Genomic DNA, 21875 nt, shown 5'->3' with positions numbered 1-21875 from the left:
GCATAAGATTAGTTAATGCTGTCCTGTTTGTAACCTCAAAAGACTAGAAGCAACCTAATGTCCATCAACTGGGGATGGGTTGAATTCTGGTTTGTTCATACAATGGGATACAACAGGACTAGATAAAGGGTTAGAGAAATTCTTTCTGCATTAAAATGGAATGACCACAAGATACAGTGTCAGAGGAGAAAAGCATGCACGGTATAAAAGCAGAGGATAAAACAATGTGTACACAGGTACACACACAGCTGCTGGGAAACTAAGTAATCAAGCATGGCAGAAAGGAGATTGATTCCTGTATGACCTTGAGAAAAGAAATACAATTCCCAAAAGAAACATGTTTTTATTTTAAAGGTGATGGGGCGTGCAGGTGACATAACAGGATATACAGTAATGACACCCTGGTTTAAGAAGCAGGAAATTGAGACCTGGTCCTACTCTGCCACTAACGAGTGGTGTGACCTTGAGAAAGTCCTCCACTGGCTCTATGTCTCACCTTCCCATTTATAGCAGGACAGCACTAAACCAGAACGGTCTCTCCGGTCACTTCTGGCTGTAAAATCCTTTGATTTTTTTCTAGCTGGGGTCTATAAGGTCTCACGTTCTTAGGAAGAGACAATCCCTAACAACTCGTATCTATGTGTGCAAACACACACACACACACATGTACGCACACACACGCCTTCCCGGCAGGTAACAGAGGGCACATTTTTAATCTAGCAAGAGATCAACATCAAATCCATGTCCAACAATGTTCTGATCATCCATTGCCCCGTGAACCAGCACAACTGACCACAAAAAGTCTCTTAGCAAAAATTCCAGCCTTTATCAGATGAACGGCATCACATCTCATCAGACACACCCCCTCGGGCCTGATGGGAACCGGCACAGAAACCCGGCCATGAAAACACACATCACTCGCACTCGCTGGCAAGCAGTGCAAAACAGAAAGGCCGGTTTTGCTGAGCAAAAGCATCCGAAGCATTTACACTGGTTTTAATTAATCCAAGCAGCAGAGTTTTTCCGTTTTCTTTTTCCTCTCAAGATTCTGAAAGTTGCACAGCAAGCAGGGAATGTGACGGTAATTTATCATCATTCCATTCTCGGCCCTCTGGGTGTTTGACAGTAAATATCCCAGACGCACAGCTCATCGTGAACACATTTCTTTAAGCAACTAGGATTCTCTGCTCGCTCGCTCGCTTTCTCTCTCTCTCTCTCTCCCCTTATACAACTGCCCCCCCCCCTCGCAACCAGCCCCTGGGGGCCACGGCCATGCCCACAAGGCAACTGGGCCAAGTGAGTTTCATCTCAGAACCACCAGATTTTCAGAAGGGTTTCCAAATTTTTTCCAAAATCTCGCTCCTTTTACGACTTGCGCGATCTTTGCAATATCTGTGCATCACCAGTAAATATTATTTACTTACTTAATATTTCTATTTAAATTCACTGACCTAGTACTTTAATTTTTTTTTTATTTTAAAAGGAAACTTTATACCACTGCCGCTAATGGAAAATCTGTGTCACCTCCGTAAATAGAAGGTAGGGTAAAAAACACAATAAAAATAAAAGTCACTAAATTCGAGATTCAAGACACTGTCGCCTTCCAAAGGCTCTAGTCTGAGGTCCACCCTTTTTCTGCCCTGAATGCTCTCTTTTTATTGAAGTAGAACTTTTATATATACCAATTTTGACTATGTAGAGTTTGATGAGTTTTGCCAAATGTTATACGCCCTTGTAACCACAACCACAATAAAGATGTAGAACATTTCCACAACCCCAGTAAGCCTACCTTTTTTAAGGCTGGAGGTGGGGGTAGGGAATGGCAAGTGCTAGAAAGGAAGGTGTTAAAGACACAGTAGCACCTAACGGAGACTCAACCTTGGGCTCGTTCCAAGCAAAGTAGCGCTGCAGAAAAATGGCACTCATTACACGCAATGTACTCATCAGTGGACCTACATAAAATCATCTCATCTGTGATGAGATGTGCTGTGAGAGATACCTAGCCCACCCTCAATGCATCCATACTCAGAAGAAGGTAAAAGCCACGACGGCAGATTCAGAGGTTGCTGTTCTAAGTCTTCTATGCCTCCATGTCTTTGCATATGCTGTTCCCCTTACCTAGAACCCCCTTCCAAATCTCCTAGCCTCCCTCCTCCTAGCCAGCCATTATTCATCCATCAAGATTACACTTGGGCCACCTCCTGAAGGCCCTCCTGGATTCCCTAGTCTGGATCAGGAAGCTCTTCTTCTGGGACACCTAGGAGGCTCATCAGTTGAGCGTCTGCCTCCAGCTCAGGTCATGATCCTGGATACCAGGGATCGAGTCCCACGTCGGGCTCCCTGCATGGAGCCTGCTTCTCCCTCTGCCTGTGTCTCTGCCTCTCTCTGTGTGTCTCTCTTGAATAAATAAATAAAATCTTTAAAAAAAAAAAAAAAAGGAAGCTCTTCTTTTGTGTTTCCAGAACCTACAGAATCATGTAATAAGTCTATCAATTAAGGTCTTAGAGGCAGACAGGGATCCTAAGTCAATAATGAAATTGACTGAAACATGTTAGCAACATGAAAGCATTTAACATTTATTGAGAACCTACATGCCAGGGACTGTGGGAAGCACGTTACATGTGAACTATTCTATCCCCATAACCATCTATGAGGTAAGCCCTGTGCATCCCCCTGTCACAGATAAGGAAACTGAGACACAAGGAGGTGAATTAACCTGCCCAAGGTCCCACCACCCGAACCCAGACAGACCCGAGAGCACCATCAAGCACCAGGCCGGGGATTTTCAACCTCAGAACCAGCAGCAATTCGGGCCTAGGCTAATTCTTTTGTGCGGGGGGGCCATGGGGTGTTGAGTATCACCCCTGGCCTCTACCTACTAGATTCCAGTAAAACCCCCACCCTTCTCCCAGTTGTAACAACCCAAACTGTCTCCAAGTATTGCCGAATTTCTCCTGCCAAGCAGAAGAGCCCACCCCCCAGCCCAGGCGAGAATCCCTGCTCTGTGCTGTACAACCCTGGTATGCGTAGCCTGCCACATACCGAGAGGCCCAAAAGGCTCTGGAAGCATTCACTCAAGTCAGGCCCTGAACCCAAAAAGCTTCAGAGAGGAGACATCTGCTCCCTGTCGGCCCCAGCAGGTGAAGCATGGAGCAGTGTCTGGAGCAGACACTGGAAGGCCTGATTCCCAGCACTCTCCCCTTCCTCAGCTTCCCAGAGGCTCACCCCAGCAACCGGGGCTGTGCCTGGGGGGTGCGGGTGTCTCAGGCCACTGTCGGGGACTGTGGGACAAGATTTCTGGGGGAACCGCTCTGGCCCCACATCAGCGGGGTGCCTGCACAGAGATCCGGGTCTCACCTAGCAGAGTGAGGGGACCCCAGCTGCACCGTGTGACCAGGGCACCACCCAAGTCCTCACGGTGATGAGGTCAATGATGGTACCAACCTGAGAGTTCACCTAACCCACATGAAGCCTGAAACACACGGACTGAGCACCCAAGAAATGGGATCTCTTGGTGTGATGGTATTATTATGGAAAGTGACTTTTGAAATGAAAATTCTCCCCTTTCTCAGCTCACACTGCTATATTTTCTAACAACTTGCCAGCAGTACACACACTGGCCCCTAATGCCTCCAAAAGCATTAAAAGAAAGAAGAAGGGCAAGAGGCCTGGCTGGCTCCATCAGGGGAGCATGTGACTCCTGATCCCGGGGTCCTGAGTTCAAGCCCCATATTCAGCATAGCATCTACTTAAAAGAAAAAGGGAAGAGTGTTTTATAAAAATAAGATGGATTCGTCAGCACTTTGAGAAATCTTTTTCTGCTAGCCTTCAAAAAATATGTGGAATAGGCAAAGAAGGCTTCCAATACCCTTCCATTTTATGCTTTTACTCTTTCCCCTGGGCCATCTGGGAGCTGATCAACTAAATCTTACTAAGGTGTTAGTGACTCAGTAAGCTACTCGCCGTAACAAAAATGATGACAGCTAACATGTCTGTACCACTGTAGACCAAGAACCCCTGGGTACACATTTAATGTTTGTCCCACAAGAACCCTATGAGGCTGGTGATACGGTTTCCTCATTTTACCAATGGGGAAAATATGGCTCAGAGAGGGTGACGAATTTTCCCAAGGTCACACTGCTTCTAAGTGGCAGTCTGGCTCCCCCACCTCCTATCCATTACTCTAGCCTGCTGTTCATGAAAGGGGCTACATTTGGGCTGGCGACACCTTAACCCCAACACTGGGACCAGGAGGTACCCCAAGAATTGGAGCTGCTCTGGGGGTTCCTTCAGGAGGCAACTGACAACCAACGACACGGATTCCTTTCTTCTGAAACATTCACATTTGCCCCAGGATTGAGTCAACGATTTATTTTAACATCACACTCAGGCCACACGGAGGTCCCTGCCAGCGCCTCTCCTCCTGGAGCCTCTGGCGGGCCTGTTGCTCACCCTCGGGGACACACGGCCAAGCCCGAGGCGGGCGTGCAGTGCCAACCCGCCAGCCAACAGATCGCTTTTGAAAAAGAAAAAAAAAAGAAAAAAAGGAACAGCAAGAGGACATCTCCGCCTAGAACTCCAGGCAGTGGAACTTTCAGGAAGCAGAATAGAATGACCCAAATAGAAACCCAGCGAGGGAACCACCACGGGGTCTGCCGTCCGGGGGCGGGGCGGACACAGGAAGAAGCGGGGCTTTCAGGCCTGGATGGCTCGGAGGAAGGGAGCCAGGTCACGGCCAGGGGGCTGCGGGCCGCCGTCCCTGTCTGCGCGGAGGGACCCACCGCGTGATGAGCCCACGCCCCAAGGTGGTGCGAGTCACAGGCCCTAGGCTTGAGTCATCACAGTCTGTTGCCGGGGCAGCGCTCGGGATGCCACAACCTGGCACCAGGGAGCGGAGCTGGAGGGAAGGGGAGAAGGGAGAGAAGGGAGAGAAGGGGGAGGTAACGAGCCCTGCCTCCCATCACCCGGCTACTCCCCTAACCTCCCGTGTGCAGGGGCTGCGAGGAGTCACCCACGGAGCAGGAAGGCAGAGGCATTGTGGCCAGTGGCCGGCACCACCTCCAGCCAAGCCCGTCTCTGAAAAGCGACACGTGGCCCTGGGGTAGTAAGTCCAGCGCTCGGCAAACCTTCCCAAGGCCGCCCCGGGACCCCCCCCCCAGAGGCCCCCCAGGCCCCCACCGCACACACGCAGAACAGCAGCTGGATTCCTCATCCATGACCCATGTGTGTGAATCATGACGGAGAATCAGGTCGTCACACTCGTCCCAAGGAGATGACATAGACAGACGCAGGGCACGAAAGGTGAGAAATTCCATCCAGATAACTCAGGTCCAGAAGTGCCAGAAAGGGAAGAAAAGCAGTTTACCGTCCCGTCTCGTCCATGTGGAACCACTGGAAAAAGCCACCTTGAACGCCGTGCTCTTTGCTGACCTTGTCCCAGCGAAGACAGCTGTCTGCCTTCGCCAGACGGGACAGAAAGGAAGGCTCGGTCCCGCTCCCCAGGCGGCCTGCCACGAGGCCAGGCGCCCGGGACACAAGACCCAGGATGATTTGCAAACAATCAGCCTCACAGACCAGCTGCTGGCATGTCTGTGTGCAAACCCACACGTGCCCAGAGGTGGACACATCCTCCTTTCGGAAGGCGGCAGAGAAGCACATGGAATCGGCGACCCGCAGGCCTCAAGGTCAGCTTTTGGATGGAGGCAGGACGGCCCAGGCATCCGGCAGACTGGAGGCCTCATCTCCATCCTCAAATCGGGGTGGAAAGAGCCACCTCTTGCTGGTTCAGGCGTCCCAAGGGCCCCGGCCTGCTTTCAAAGCCACCGTGTCCGAAGCTTTCACGCGTACTACCTCTCTCCCTGCAGCTCACAACCCCCCGGGAGGCAGGTGCTCTCAAGTCCCTTGTGTTACACATAGAGAAACTGAGGCATAAGGGTGCAGAGATCCTCCCAAAGTCACAAAACGATGAGGGGCAGAGCCGGGGTTCGAACTGAGACCTCATCATTTAAGTGCCATAAAACGCACAAATGTGAAACGTAGGTCTCTCATGCCTTTTACACCTGTACGTATCTGGTTACCCACCGTCCAAGATACAGAACATTTCCCTTCTGCCTCAGGCTTCCCTGGGGCAGGCCCCCCAGCCAGTAACCCTCACCAGGCCTGACTTCTCCCACCAGAGACTCGGTTTGCCTGCCCCTGAACGTCACATAAATAAAATCCTATGGGGTGGACAGGATTCGTCTTTCACTCAGTGTTCTGAGATTCACCCACGTTGTGAGCAGCCACAATTTCTTTCTTATCACCATGTAGCATCCCCCGCCATATGATGACACCATAATTTATGTATCCAAGGTCGCCAGGCTGTACGACCTCTCTCTTCAAAGACAGCCATTTGAGATGGAACTGGACGTAGTGACCCGTCCCTCCACGCTCGTCAAGGGGTGCGTGACAAAGAACACAGTTCAGACAGCTTCCTCACCAAAAGGAGAAGGAAAGATCTGGTCAGAACTAACCAGAAATAGACTTCAGATAACCCTCCCTCAGACACCGCGGGCTCACCCACCTCTCCGCCGAAGGCCTGCATGAGGGGCCACAGGTGGATACGCACTTCCCCCCCAGCTCAGCAGAGACCCCTCACCTTCCCACCAGCACCTCGGGGCTGCACCCCTGGGGTCTCACAACCCCTGGCACTGCCGACACGCTGATGGCCACCTTTCTCGTAGCCAACCTGAAATCCAAGTGGAAACTTATGCCTTGAAAACAGTGGGGCCCCTGGACTCTTGGCTAGGGACAGAGATTTAAAATTAATACCCTGATTGACTGACAGGTTCTCTATTTACACTTTCCCCCAGCAGTTTTCTTTTCGGTGCCACACTCCCAGGGGCGGGCACACCTCATCACTGGCCCTGCCAGCCCCAGCCGTTCATGGCATTCCTCCTTTCAGAGGTGATGTCACCCACTGCGGATCTCAGACCGGCAGCCCAGCTTCTGAGGGTCACACAGGTAAACAGCCCCTTTCTGTGTGTAGTCTGCGGAGTCACTGTTACAGGCACAGCAGACCAAGGTCTTCCCCTCCTCATTTAACATCTCCCCCCTAGTGCAGGCGTGCCCAAGCAGGTTTGTTTTGATAAGGGCCTTTATAAATCCTCAGCTTTGCAGGCGACTTTCTTCCCTTCACAAAGCTCACCCAGGCATGGCTCAATTAAGATTCACAGGGGAAGGCCTGGCTTTTAGAAATGCATCTTAACTCATACAGGCCCCGTGGAGAAAATGTGCTTTGCCCGAAACTCAGATGAGGAGGTGGGGAGGGTCCCAGATGCCAACTCAGGAAAAGCCATCTTCTGGCTCTGCTTGTACCTTAGTGGGCCTTTGGCTATACATCTCCTCTCCCACACCAAGAGGGGGAGGGGGAGGCATTAAAAATCCAAGGCATGGGGCTTTCCATCTAAATGCTAGTTTATAAGAAATGCAAAGGACAGAGGAACATGTTCGAAGACACCCCAGGAACGCCCCTGGCCAAATCCAGTACGTGGAGAATGGAGCCGGAAAAGTGGCCTTGTGTCTTCGGCAAAGAAGTAGCAAGAAAACAGATGGGTGGGGACTTCTGCAGAATCAAAGAGACACAGTGGTCACATCAACCAAATACAACGTGAAGATCTTCTCTGGATCTTGAGTCCAACAAATTAACCGTAAAAAGATACCTGTGTGACAAACAGGAAACTGGCAACTAGACATGTGAAATTAAGTAATTATTGTTCTGTTTTAGGTTTGATAATAAGCATTTGATTTTTCTCCAGTCCTTATCTTTGAGAGCTCCGGGCTACTCTAGTTTATTAACAAAATAGTAGGTCATCCGGAATTTATTTGATTCAAAGTGACTGTGGGTGGGAGTGTTAGAGAACAAGTGGGGGGGGGGGGGATGAAAGATTGGCCTCCTGCTGGTAACTGAAGCTGGGTGATGGGAACGTGAATGTTAATTATATCATTTCTCTAGGTTTCCATTTTTCGGGAAAAGTTCGTAATAAAAATTCAGGAAAAAGTGAAAGGCGGTTGTTCTTGCTTTGGGGAAGCCCATATCAGGCGCTGCTCCAGGCAAGGAAGCAGACAGCCCCTGACCCATCCCAGGAAGAGCCCCAGGGTAGAGCGTTGCCTTCTTCCCTGAGCTCAGTTTGAACAATCAGCAGAAAAAACAAACCTCACACCAGCCGAGGGAAGCCAAGTTTGGCTGGAGCTCTGCGGAGCGTGTGGCTACTTCCTGTGCTGGGGAGGAAAGAAGGAGGAAGTCCCTTCGTGGGGGGAAGCCACAAGGCATCCATCACACTGCACTTTCCAGGGCTGCTCCTTCCTGGCCCTGGCTCAAAGGTCCCATGGGGCCAGAGCAGGATACCTGGGGAAGCCCTGCCTCCCCAGGAGAGGCAGCCACAGGGGAACCTCTAAGCCCCAGCGTCTGGACATTGGAGAAAGTTTTTGCAGCCAGCCCTGTTCTGGACCCTGTTCTGGAGCCTGTTCAAGAAGCCAGATGAGGTTTCAGGGTCTACACAGTAAGTGCATTAAGGTAGACCGCACCCACTCAAGCCAGGGAGCCAGGGGCTCCTCTCTAAGAACCAGAATCTGCTTTATTCCTGGCCTGTCTTCTTTAAAAGCTCAGAATTCATCCAAGATAAAGGCTCACTCTTCCAAGGAGCCAATGCTCTCAGGAAGTCAGGAGAGCTGGAGGCTATCCCGGAGCCCATCACCACGGCCACCCAATCTCTGCACAGGCCTACCACACCCCGCTTCGAGCACACTGCCTCCAGGTAACCTCACCTCCACTCCAGCAGGTGAGTGCAACCCTGCTGCACAGGTGAGAAAACACAAGCCCAAAGAAGCAAAATCCTGTGCCCTTAGGCATACGGCTAATAAGGAATTATTATGCAACTTTTCATCCATTCATTTGGCGATTACTTATTGTGTGCTTGCTAATGCTGGGGACTTTTGCTTGGCCAAGGTCAAGCAGGTAGGAGGCATCTAAACCAGAATTTCAAGCCAGGGTTTTCTGATTTCAGATCTGGTGCTCTGACCCGCTGAGCCACCGGGCCTCTGGAGCTGGGGGATCATGTGTGCCCAGAGGAATGTACAACCATCCCCTGGGATGCAGAAAGAAATAGAAAAACAGCTCAAGTCCCACTGACTTCCTGTCCTTTATCATTTTTATTTTTGCTGTAGGAGCATAACCCCCTTAGGACAGCAGCAAACATAAAGTTGATGATTCTAGAAATATCAAATATGAGGGGTGAACACGGCCCAGGCTCCAGGACATGGGACCCCTCAAAGCTGGAGTTTGTGACACTCTGGCTGAGTTGCAGTGCTGACAGCAGGGACTCAGGACCCCAACTACCTGGGCTCAAGGCCTGCCCTGCCATTTGCCGCTGCACGACTCAGCGAAGGTAATGGACCCCCAAAGAGTCTGACTTCACTTGGCCCAAGTGCAGCCAAAAGATTCTAATGTGCAGCCAGGACTGAGGACCGCTGGCCACAATGCTGCATTTTTCAAATATTCAGCTACCCCCCCCCGCCCCCCACCAACCTTATAGGATTAGGACACCTCTGGAACCAACCCAAATAACACTGCCCTAAGGTTTTAAGAACCTCGCTTCTAATCATCTCCAGAACAGAGGGCCTTTAATCTGGAAGCTTGGATGACATCTGTTCAGTAGTAAAGAATGATTAGGGCAACTTTCTCCCCATTTCCTTCGCCTCCCTGACAAGGCCACCGCTCAACCCTAGCCCTCATTTCACCTTTCTGGCTGCACCTGGAGACGCTATTTGTACAAACCAGGCTTAATAAGGCCTGTCCTTAACTCGACACAGACGGCAACGTCTCTAAATGTCACATGTGTTTAGCGAACCTGCTTGCTTAGGGTAGAACTCTATTTTTAGCAAGCACCAAAAAAAAACCCCATGATACCATATCCCAGCACCTCGCTTGTCCCTCTTTGTTTACCAGGCTGTGTCCCACAGTGGCCCCGGGGGCCAGGCAAGGGTAGGACCACATCTAATTGTCTCTACACCCCCACAGGGCCTGGCACAAAACCAGCATTCGGTGTGTGTTTGCTGAAAGAATGAGGTTTTAATTGTCCCCCGTGAATGGGTTGAGAGCAGGTGTTCCTAAGTGGAAGTGCAGGTGACAAGAGGGGATGGGCTCCAGCAGGGTCTGTGACTCTACCTGAAAATTGTATAAAAGGCACACAGAGGGCAGAAGGGGATGTGTTGGGGAGATGGGGCATGCGGGAGTTATGCACATGTGCAGTGCACACATGCTTCTATACTGCGTGTGCATATGGGGTCTGTGGCTTTCAGTGGCTGTGACCCAAAAAGCTTAAGGACCACCAGAATTGACTCTACAAGCAAATGACCAGGAGTCTGAAACGTCAATGCTGGTGCCATTTGCATTAGCTTACCAGGAACTGAAGGGAGGGATACACCAGACCCATTGAGGCCTACCAGAAATGATCATTCCCAATGGGTCAGTCCTGACAGTCCAGAGGAGATGTGGCACTTCTGGAGGTGGCCAGAATTCCCAGTATCCATCCACCTCACCCAGTGTTTTATACATTGGGAGAAGTAATAATTCATTTCATTGAATTCACAAGCACCCACAAAGGAATTAAAGTTCTAACTTGTCCACCGACAACCAACACACCTCTCTCCTCTCCACGATGAGCAGTAGCACTGGTCAGGACTTCCAGCTCCGTCCCCGTTCTTTCTGTTACTTTTTTCAACTGAGGGAGACAGCTAAGTATAGTAAGAGTCTACTTTGCATGCCTCTAAGCAAATAAATTTGAAAACCGAGGTAAATAAAATAGATGATTTCTTAGAAAGATATGGCTTACCAAGATTGACTCTAGTAGACACAAAGTGCAAGCAGGCCAATTCCCATAGACACAATAGAGAAAACAATCAGAGAACCACCCCATAAAAAGGCACCAGGTCTGGATGGCTTCACAGGGAAATTCTATCACAGCTTTAGGAATGGGATAGTCCCAATAATACATACATTGTTCCTGAGCACAGAAAAGGAAAGAAATCCAAACTTAATAGCATACCAAAAAGGACATCACAAATACCACTCGTGAATACTGCTGACAGGAATCTTAAATATTATCAGACACCAGCCCCACCACCTTAAGTGACCAAGTGGGGTTTAAACCAGGAGTTTCTCAATATTCGGAAGTCCATTAGCATGAATCAGCATATAAAGAGATCTAAGAAGAGTAAAATCATTTTTCCATAGATCCTAAGGAGTCTATGACATAATACAACTCTCATCAAAACTCTCAAGAAAACAGTCATGAGTAGATACTTCCTTGACATAATAAAATACATCCACTTCAGTCCTAAAGCAGACGCAGGAGGTATTCCTGCCAGGGTCAGAAACAAGGCAAGGGTGCCTACTGTGTCCACTATCTCACAGCAGGCTGCTGGAGGTATTATTAGTCAACACCATTGGACAAGAGGAAACCACAGGAGCACCACTAAAGGCTCTAGCTCAGTGAGGGCAGGGGCTGGGTCTCATTCCCTATTGTATCCCCAGGATCTAATACAATAGATGCTCAATAGTTAGCTGGATGAGTAAATGAATAATGGCTCATATTAACTGGCTATTAACAAAGCCAAGGGTTTAATAAAATGCTGGCAACAAATCACACTCTGTATTGATTTAAATAGATAAGAGGTGCCTGGGTGGCTCAGTCGGTCGAGCAACTCTTGATTTTGGATAGATCATCTCAGGATGGTGAGATCGAGGCCTGTGTTGGGCTCTGCACTGGGCATGGAGCCTGCTTAAAATGTTCACCCTCCCTCCACCCACCCCTTTCTCTCTCTCTCTCTCTCTCTGTCTCTCTCTCAAATAAATAAATAAATCTTAGATAAATAAATAGGTCAAGCCATTCAACAACAACCTTGTAAGATAAGTACTATTATTACAGCCATTTGACAGCTAAGCAAACCAAGGTCCAGAGAGGTTAGATGACTCATCCAAGATCACTCTGCTGGAAAATGTTTTAAACTCCAGTCTTGCCATGGCTGCCAGGCCCCTTACACACTGCTTTACATCTCTCTTCTCAGATAAGGGAATAGTGAACCCTCACACAATAGTTAAGAATGTAGGCTCTGGAGCAAGACAGCCAGGTTCAGGTTTCAACTCTGCCATTTAACCGGCTCCGCTTTCCTGGGAAACTTTCTTCACCATTCCATGCCTCACTGACTCCTCTGTAAAATGAGGTGACCATAGTGCCCACCTGCTAGGGTTGGAGGGTTATGGCGTGACTTAAGAAGCATCTGCTGCAACGCTATAGTTCCACAAAATGAGCATCCAACTTCCCCCAAATTTCTAAGGACCATCACCAAGTTCTGACAATTGTCCGACCCATTAGGGGGCCCTTTCCTTCCTTGACTTTTGCCAAGCTCACGCACAGAGTTAAGGGCAGCCCTCACATGCACCACCAAAACACTGTCACCTGGAACAGAGCCCAATAGCAACCCAAAGACTAGTGCCAGTCCATGCAGAAGCAGAGGTGACCCCACTAACATCTGGGTAAGGCAGGGCCAGACCACATCTGGAAGAGCTCCTTTAACCTCCCCGGGCTCACAACATCCCTTCTCATCCTCACCCACAATGTTTCTGTGCTGCTTACTTCCCAGCAAGGACTCATCATTTATAGATTCCAGAGCAAACTCCCCCACTCCATAAGGGGGACGGAGGGCCTGCACATAGGAACTTCTTTCCAAAGAGCCCAGCTTGGAAGGGAGGAATCTGACAAGTACTTCTTTGGCCAAGTGGATCAAGGTCCATATCAACATTGATCAAGTTGATAATAGGTACCCTTGATAAGATGTGATGGACATTGTCACTTCAGCTGCATGCTCTTCATCCCCAGAACCTATAGCCCCAGTCTTTCCATGAGGGAAATGTCAGAAAGACCCTAACCGAGGCCCATTCTACAGTATACCTAGCCAGTGCTCCTCAAAACTGGCAAGCTCATAAAATACAAAGACGGCATGGACTCTAGTTCATAATAATGCATCAATACTGGTTCCTGAATGATAGTAAGTATACCCATACTAATATAATGTAATGTTAATAAAATAGGGACCTGGGTGCTCAGTATATGGCAACTCCCTATGCTGTCTTTAGAACTTTTCTGTGAACCTAAAACTGTTCCAAAAAAATAAGGTTTTGTTTTTTTTTTAAATGATTCCAGGGCTTTCACTGTGGCCATTTAGACACCCATCTGGCGGCCACCAAGCACCACTTGCCAAGAAAAACTATAAAAAGCACCTCCCATCAGATTTGGCTTGGAAAGTATTTCCCCGGAAAGCTCCCCTGTGCAAAAAAAAAAAAAAGAAAAGAAAAGAAAAAAAGAAAGAAAAGAAAAGAAAAAAGTTAGCTGATTGTGAATCTGGGAGGGGTGTCAGTATTAGTTCTCTGTAAAACATGACTTTAATCTTAACAAACAAAGACCACGGATGGTAAAGGATCCTTAAAGGGATCGTTTGCAGATCCTTAATTGTATCTTTTCAAAGCGAAGGATGGCCTCCAGATTGCAACTTGAGAAGACTGGTCTCTTAGGCTGGCTAATCATTTCCATCTCCAGCCAAAATACAGAATAATTTACTAATTCCCATCTTCACTTGGCAACCAAGCCAAAGCAAGCCCCTCACCTAACGCGGCCTGTGAAGATGGCCAGGGAAGGAAAGTTAAAACTTCTCATTCACCTGCCGTACACAGCATCTCTGGGAAGTACCAAACCCCCAAATATCTGTGTAAAGGCCTCCTACACAAACCAGCCGGCACAACCCCTTCCTGCGCTCCGGATGCGGCCAAGCCCGAGTGCATCTGGAAGTTACCAACAGGCCTGCCCCTGAGGCTTCAACAAGCATTGGCTGGGCTGGGCTGTCAAAATCAGGAAGCCCGGTCGGGGTTTTTTTTTTTGTTGTTGTTTTTTCCAAGACAACCTGCTAACCAGAAAAATACAGTGAAGTTGGGCATGCGACCTCCTCCTCCTCCTTCTGACAAATGCTCCTGTTAACCACGTGAAGTGATGGCCCGGCCTGGGGAAGTCCCCAGCCACCCAGGGCACCTGAAGGCAGACACTGACAGGTCATTGGGGCAGAGATGGGCTGCTTCTTCCTGAATCCACAGGCCAGCCTTCCCCCACCCCCCCCAAAAAAAGAACCCCACATTCCACTACGAGCATGGGGTAGGGGGTCACATAACAAAGCTCACACTGATCCATTTGGGGTGATTCACAAAGGCAGCAGCAGAACCCAGGGAAGAAATGGGCTGGCTTCCTAACAGCGAGGTCAAACCACGCTCCGGCATGAGACACCGACAAACAACCTCTTCACGAGTTTCGCCACCGCCTGTGCGACAAACCCAGCTCACAGGCGGTGCTGTCTGGAGAGAGGAGGCTCAGTGACACTTGGGCTCCGTGGTAACCTTTGGGCCCCTCCGTTCCCTCCCTACTACCATCTTTGGCCTCCTCACCTCCTCCCTCCAGAGGCAAATCTAGCCCTTCCTTTCCGGCCGGGCAGAGCCAGCTGAGGCCCGGGCCACCTTTTGCTTTGCTCCCAGTGACCCTCAGGGAGAAGTCACCAGTAACTGGAGGCTGACGCCCTACTGGGCAAGAGGGCTTACCGCCCCCTAAGGGTGGCAGCAGTCCCAGCCGCCTCCTGCCCTCCCTCTCACCTGCGGAGACGCACCCCTCCCGCCCTCATCAGCGCCCCCCCGCCCCGGGAAGTGTGACATCGGGAGCAAAGGGGCGCCCGGTGCCCACTCCGCAGGCCCAAGCCCCCGCCCCGGCTCCGGGGGCGGCAGCGGGGGGGGGGGGCCGGCCGGGAGGAGCCTCCACCGACCTTCGATGGGGTTCAAATACTCATAGTCGAAGAGGATGGAGAAGTCGAACTCGTCTTGGGGGCTGCCCCCGGGCTCGTGACCTGGGGCGCCCCCGCCGTCGGGGTCCGGCTGCCGCTCCGGGGCGTCCATGCTCGCGGGCGGCGGGAGGGCGGCGGGGCCGGGGGAGCGCGGGCGCGGCCTGCTGGGCCCCTGGCGGGGGCGGCGGCGGCGGGGCGGCGGCGGGGCGGCGGGGCGGCGGCGGGGGCCTGTCCTCGCGGGGGCGGCGCGGGCGCAGCGGGTCCTGGACGCGCCCGGAGCTGAGCGGCGGCGGCGGCGGCGGCGGCGGGCTTCCTGCTCCGAGGCACCTGCTGCAGCCCGCCGCGGGGAGGCGGGGCCGGGGCGGCCGGGCCGGCGGGGCGGGGCGGGGCCGCGACCGGGGCGCGGGGAGGGCGGGGGCCGGGGCGGGGGAGGCGGCCCGGGAGGAAGGAGGTCGCCCCCCCCGGCAGCGCGCGCCCCGGGTCCCCTCCGCCGGGCGCTCCGGGGCCGCGGGGGGGGGGGGGGCTGCGGGCCTGCGGGACCCGGGACCCAGACGGGGGGGGGGGGGCAGTAGTTTTGCCCTTCGTCATCAGCTGATCCCCTTCTTTTCCCTCCTCTCTTCTCTACGGGGAGGTGAGCATGGGGGGGGGGCACTCCCTTCCCCTGCACACTGTGTCTCCAGGTGTCTCTGCGTGCCCACAGCTGTGGCATGATCTTTTTTGCACCTGCAGTTGGGTCACCTGTATACCCCCTGAAAGCAGTTTCCCCAGTTTCCCAGGACCTGGGGGTGGGAGGCTGGGGGGGAAGAATCCTAGATACTCTAGTGCACAAGCCCCTACCTTACATCTGGACCCCTCGGGCCGACCTAGCACGTGCCTGGCGCCAGGGCCCCAGCATGAACCTGACACCGATGCCCCTCCCGGGAAGCTCAGGTCAGGGCTAGGGGCAGGCGTGGAGGTGATCAACAAGAGAAGAAAGGTCATCTTGAACAGTGTCGGGAGGGAACCACCAGGGGTCTGGGCAAGGACTGGCGGCTGGCGAGGCTTTATTCTCTGCGGCGGTCAGTCACCGCCTCTCCCGGGACGGTGGTGACAGGTGGATGAACCTAAGTGATCTGGGGGAAGAGAGTTCTGGCAGTGGGGGAACCAGCTAACGCTTCTGGTTTAGGGGTTCAGTGTGTTGGAGAGGTTGGCTGGTAACAAGTCCACCTGGACACTTGTTAAATACACAGACCCCCAGGCCTCTCCCTGGAGGTTCTGATTCCGTAAGTCTGGAGCAGAGGCTCAGTGATGTGTATTTTTTTTTTAAAGTGCCCAAGTTGAATGCTGTGAACAGGTACATTTGAGGAACACTGTGTAAGAACCCAGTACCACCACCACCACCCCATAAAACACATCCAGGGGTCTTGGACCAAGTTAGCTGAAGTCAGAAGAAAGACTCCCAGAGGCAGTAAAGGAGATGAGAACAGGGGTCTTCAACACTAACAACATGTCAGAATCACCTGGAACACTTTTTAAATGCCTGTGCCTAGGCTTCAATCCAACCCCCAGGGAACCAGAACATTCAAAGGTTTTTTGGGTTTTTTTTTTTTTCTTTAATGACCTCAGATGAATCTAAAGTGTATGCAGTGTTGAGAATCTCTGGATCAGAAGATTAGGTGGGAAAGTTCCTAGGATTCCCAGAAAACCACAACTTGACCTCACGTGGAAGTGACTCAAATCCTTCTCCACGTGCTAGGAAGAACAGTGAATGTGCATCCTTCAGGGGGAGCCATCTCTGCTCCATTAGAGGATTGGTGCAAAGCTAGGGATCATCGTTCATTCCAGATATTTGCTGAGCACCTCCAGGTACCTGACACTGCTACAGATCTTGGAGATGCAGCCATCAATAGGACAGCATCTCTACCCTTATCATGCTTATATCCTGGAAGCAAAGAGACACAGCAATGAACAGGGTTTTCCAAATTGTACTTAGACCAGTGGTTCTTAACCCCAGCTATGCTTTAGAATCACCTGGAGAGCTGTTTAAAAATTCAATGGCTGGGCCCCACCAAAGACCAGTTATAATCAGAATGTTTGAACATAGGGCCTGGGCATCAGGATTTTGTAAAAGCTCCCTAGATGCTTCCAATGGGTGGCCAGGGATGGGAAACATTAATTTAGACTCTCACTTCATTTCAAGGGACCCAGCCTGGCTCAGGACTCGCCAACTTTCAGAGTCTTAGGAAGTACTTTCTGGTTGTCAGAGCAGAAAACTATCCTCTTCTTTGATTCCTAACCATAAGAACAGTGACACTGGGTGTAACCAACCAACATCTTAGGGTAGCTTAAAATGTAGATGGAGGAGGGGGGAGTGATGATGACCCAGACTGCAACATTTAGAGCCAAGCATCTAGAAGAAGACAAGTGTTCTTGGGTCCTTATGACAGGACTCAAAGTCGAGACCCTGACTTTATTTATTTATTTATTTATTTATTTATTTATTTATTTATTCTGTGGTCAGAGATAAATAAAGGAACCAGGTTGCCCTTATGCTGTAGAAAAAGGAAGGGCTGGTGTCACCCTCACATGTCATCTCCCACCCATAATGATTAAATGCCTCTAATCTAGTGGATACCTGTGGATTTTGCCTACCTGGATTCATTCCCTGCTTCTGATCAAAACAACCCAGCGTGTTCCTTTGGGAAACTACTCTTGACACAATTTTGGCAAAACTATCAACCCAGTTGTCCTACCCTTCCCTGGCAAAGAAGTGGGTGAATGACCCACACTTGACTAGAGAATTTTATCTCCTCTAGCCTATGAGACCTACTAAGGCAGTGGTCATGACTACCTCATTCATACACAGCTTTATGCCCAGCAATGTGTGGATGGATAGATGGATGAATGGATGAGTGGGTGTTTGCATGGATACATGGATGGATGGGAGAGTGTATGTTTGGATTAATCAATGGATGCATACATAGAATAGTTCAGTTGATCAATCGATGGAAGAGTAGATGTTTGGATAATAGTAGATGGATCGATCAATGGCTCAGTGGAGAAGTGGATGTTTGGATGGAGGAATGGATGGGAGGGTCGGAAAAAGAGAGTTTAACTGTCCTGTATGTATAAGTACCTTAGTTTTTTTTAAGGGTCCTCCTCCCTGAGGGCTTACTCTGGCCACCCAATTGTTAAGGCAAGAACCTCAATCATTACCCAAACAACATCCTCTTGAGATACCCAATAAGATGAGATAATAAAGGGAAAGCCCTTAACAACTGACAAAGGACAGCAAACACTTCAGGCTTAGGAAGACTGGCTCAGAACATTCTAAATTAAGACTCTAACTGCTTTGAGGTGCCTGGGTGGCTCAGTTCATTGAGCATCTGACTCTCAATTTTTGCTCAGGTCATGATCCCAGGGTCCTGGGAATGAGCCCCGTGTTAGGCTCCCCATTCAGCAGGAAGTCTGCTTGTCCCTCTCCCTCTGCCCCACCCCATCCTCACAAGCTCTTTCTCTCTCTCTCTCCCCCTAAAATAAATAAATTCTAAAAAAAAAATTAAATTAAATTTAAAAAAGACTCTAAGTACTTTAGCTGTTCCTCTGAACAGTGGATGTATTTTGTTTAAGGCTTCTAAGGTTTGGAATCTGCACCCAAACAATCAGAGTTCTCTAAAGGGAATAGGTTCAGACTAGATCCTGACCCAAAACAGTTTCTGCTGGAGCAGTGAGAAGTGAGAGGCTTTTCTTCTTGGAGGGCCACCTAGAAGGTGGGGGTTTGGGTTGAGGAGAAGACACATTTGCAATTCCAAAATAAATAATTTGTGCTCTTAGGAGCAAGGACTAGGAGCAGAATGTATGACCTTTGTGCATTCAGTGGCCATCTGGGGGAGGGAGGGGTGGGCAGGGGGATGGAGGCCCTGACAGGGTAGCTCTGTCAACCTTCTTTCTGCCCCGTGGCTGACCTCCTTGAAGAGGCCCTGGCGTCTTCATTTTTTCTCCAGCCTTGACAACAAAAGTGCAAGGGGAAGCCAGCGAAGCCCCTGAGAGCCTGAAACTTATAGCATGCATTGATATTGCCTGGCCCTGCTCCAGGAATTCAGCTCACTTCAACAAGCATTTACCCGAATGTATACTTGCCGACTGAGGTAAGCACCGTGAAGAAAAGAAGAAGGTGCTACAGAGCTCATATCAAAGAAACCTGATATAGATAGGAGTTCAGGGAAGGCTTCCCTAGGAGGTGAGGTTTTAGCAGAGACCAAAGAGTTGCCAAGAAGTTGCCAAGGAAATACTGAGGGGAAGAACTAACAGCCAGATGGAGAAAGTATGTGCAAAGGCCCTGAGGCAGGATGAAGTATGAAGTGTTGGCGGGACAAAGGAAGACTGGAGGGGCAGATACTCACGGACCTGAAGAAGGTGTAAGGTAAGGCTGGGAGGTAAGTGGGGACCATGGGGAGAATTCAGGACCTAAGAGCAATGATGACAACCGAACCGTATCAGTAAGTGTGCAACAAGATCATATCCGAGTTTCTAAACAATTGCTTGGGTCCTGTGTGGAGAGGAAACTGCAGGCTATAAAGGCTGAAGTGGGAAGAATGTTTAGGAATCACCTGTAGCCGCGTGGGCGAGGGGTACTGGGAACGGGGACTTCAGTGACTGCGTTGAAAACAGCAGCAGCGCACAAAAGACACGCGTGTGTACCCTTGTCCTTGACCCGCCCTTGACATCTCTTTTCCTCTTCTAGGCTTCCCCTTAAAATGCAGCACAATTCGATTCCACCCAAATGCGAGTATCAGAGGAGCGCTGGCCCCCGGGCCCTGCATCCTGACGCCCATTCAGGTGGGCCCTGCAGGGACCCACTATGCACAGCTCTGCCCTTCTCCCCACCTTCTGGAGGAAGCAGCCCGGACCTCTCCCCTTACATCTGGGGGCGGGTGTCCAGCTGCCAAGCCGACAGCATCCCCAAGTCTCCCAACCAAGCCCTGTGACCCTCTGCACCCTCTCCGCTCCCGCTCACATACCACCTGCCCCGACCCGCCACCGTCCGTCCAGTTCTCTGCCCACATCCGAGGAGTAGTCCGTGATCCCTCTCATTTTCTCACACCCACAGGCAACCCCGCAGCAAATGTAGGCATCTCTATCCTCAACGTGTAACCTAGACCCAACTGTCTCTCACCGACTTCACGGCTCTTCCTCCCTCCCCAACCACCCACTTCCCCAGACGACTGCAAGCGCCTCCTCCCAGGCCTTGCTACTTCCACTTTTGCAAAGAGCAGCCCTGGGCATCCTTTCAACATACAGACCCGTGAGTCCTCCTGTGGCTTCCCATTAAGTCTAGAATTAAATACAAACCCTGCAAGACCCTGGATGAGCTGCCCCCCTGCACCCCTCCCTTTGACTATCATCTCTCGCCATCCTCCCTTCTCTCACTCCTTCCTGCCACCCCGCTCATCGCCCTGTTCCTTGAGAATGCCACGCACAGCCTCACCTTCAGGCCTCCGCACCTCCTGCTCCTGTTGCTATTTGCCCGGCCACCCCCTCACTTTGTTCATGCCCCAGCTCAACTGTCACCTCCTCAGAGTGACCTCCCATGACCACCCCCTGGTCTGCTCTGTGGGTGCACCCAACTTTTCATCCCCCCCGGCCTTCACCTCCACAGTGTGTTGTACTCCTCTGTGTGTCTGTTCATCCGTCGACTGCTTGTTCTCACTTGAATATAAGCCCCACAGGGGCAAGGATGTGTGTCTGCTTTGTTCACTGGCATATCTGGGGTTGTCAGATTTAGCAGATGAAAAATACAGGACTTAGGCGTCTGTTAAATTTGGCGTTTAGACGAACAACAAATATTTTTAGTCTAAGTATGTTCCGTATATTATATGGGACACATTTAAGCTAAAAATGATTCATTGTTTGAGATTCAAAGTTACCTGGGCACCCTGTATTTCTGTCTGGCGACTCTGGCTGTATCCCCAGGTCCTAGAATAGTACCCAGCACGTGGCAGCTAGTCAGTGAGAGGCAGCTAAAGGAATGAGGGAAGGAAGGGTGCCCAGCAGAGCTTCCCCCCACCCTGCCCCGAGAGACCAATCCACCCTGAGCCCCTGGGCCCCCGCTTTCCTCAGTTTAACGAGACTCATTGGGGATATCCTAAAATCTGATGTTTTGCACAACTGGGGGCCCAGCCTCCAGCGTGGTTATAATACCTGTAATCATTTTTATATAAAAACATTTCATCTGACTCAGTGGCTTCAGGGAACTTCTGCCTATACATGTTTTTATTTTAAAAATAAGAGAGAGAAAAAGGAAGAAAGAAGAAAAAAATACTTCTAGACTATATGTCCTGTTATAGAAAATACGTGCTTGGGTTATTGTAATAAGACTGGTACGTTTGAATCCCATCACCACTGCCCCTACCGCTGACCTCCCTGAAGGTCAATGGCACCCACAGGCCTGAAAATATAGATGTTTGGCCAAGGTTGGGGTGACCTTGTGGTCCAGTATGGAACATCCCAGAGCTGGTTCCAATCCAAGTTCTTCCCCTAACTCACCCTGCAACCTTTTAGCAAGTCACCTGGCCTCCCTGTGCCTCAGTTTCTCCATCTGTAATATGGGGGGATGAATTGGGTCATCCCTGAGCCCCTATTCTGGCTCTAAAATTCAAGGGTTCTTTGACGCTCACCCGAGTGGCATCCAGGGTCATCTTCATGGGTGTGCGACCTGCACAGGCACACAGGTCCCTGTGCTCGGAAGGACCCCATGCTTGGTTCAATGCTCTGCTGTCCTAAGATTCTTTTTTTTTTTTAAGATTTTATTTATTTATTCATGAGAGAGACAGAGAGAGAGAGGCAGAGACACAGGCAGAGGGAGAAGCAGGCTCCACACAGGGAGCCTGATGTGGGACTCAATCCCGGGACTCCACTCCAGGATCACACCCTAAGCATGAAGGCAGACGCTTAACTGCTGAGCCACCCAGGCATCCCTGTCT

The 21875-nt window shown here is 50.7% G+C and overlaps 1 protein-coding gene across 5 annotated transcripts in view; it reads right to left on the bottom strand.

Moving 5' to 3' along the window:
- Nucleotides 1–21875, bottom strand: part of NFATC2 (nuclear factor of activated T cells 2) — a 161476-nt gene that overhangs the window by 129206 nt on the left and 10395 nt on the right. For 3 of the 5 annotated variants that reach the window (XM_055304458.1, XM_055304448.1, XM_055304465.1), the window contains exon 1: nt 14896–15051. The exons of the other annotated variants lie outside the window; for them this stretch is intronic. In XM_055304458.1, the coding sequence (XP_055160433.1) occupies nt 14896–15025 (130 nt within the window). In that variant the 5' untranslated portion in view covers nt 15026–15051. Of the gene's footprint in view, nt 1–14895; nt 15052–21875 lie in introns of those variants that run through there. 5 annotated transcript variants of the gene reach the window in all.

This window comes from Nyctereutes procyonoides, unplaced genomic scaffold, assembly GCF_905146905.1.
Source record: "Nyctereutes procyonoides isolate TBG_1078 unplaced genomic scaffold, NYPRO_anot_genome, whole genome shotgun sequence".
Taxonomy (NCBI): domain Eukaryota; kingdom Metazoa; phylum Chordata; class Mammalia; order Carnivora; family Canidae; genus Nyctereutes; species Nyctereutes procyonoides.
The sequence above is the reverse complement of the archived record's forward strand: the minus strand, read 5'-3'. Positions and strand labels throughout refer to the sequence as shown.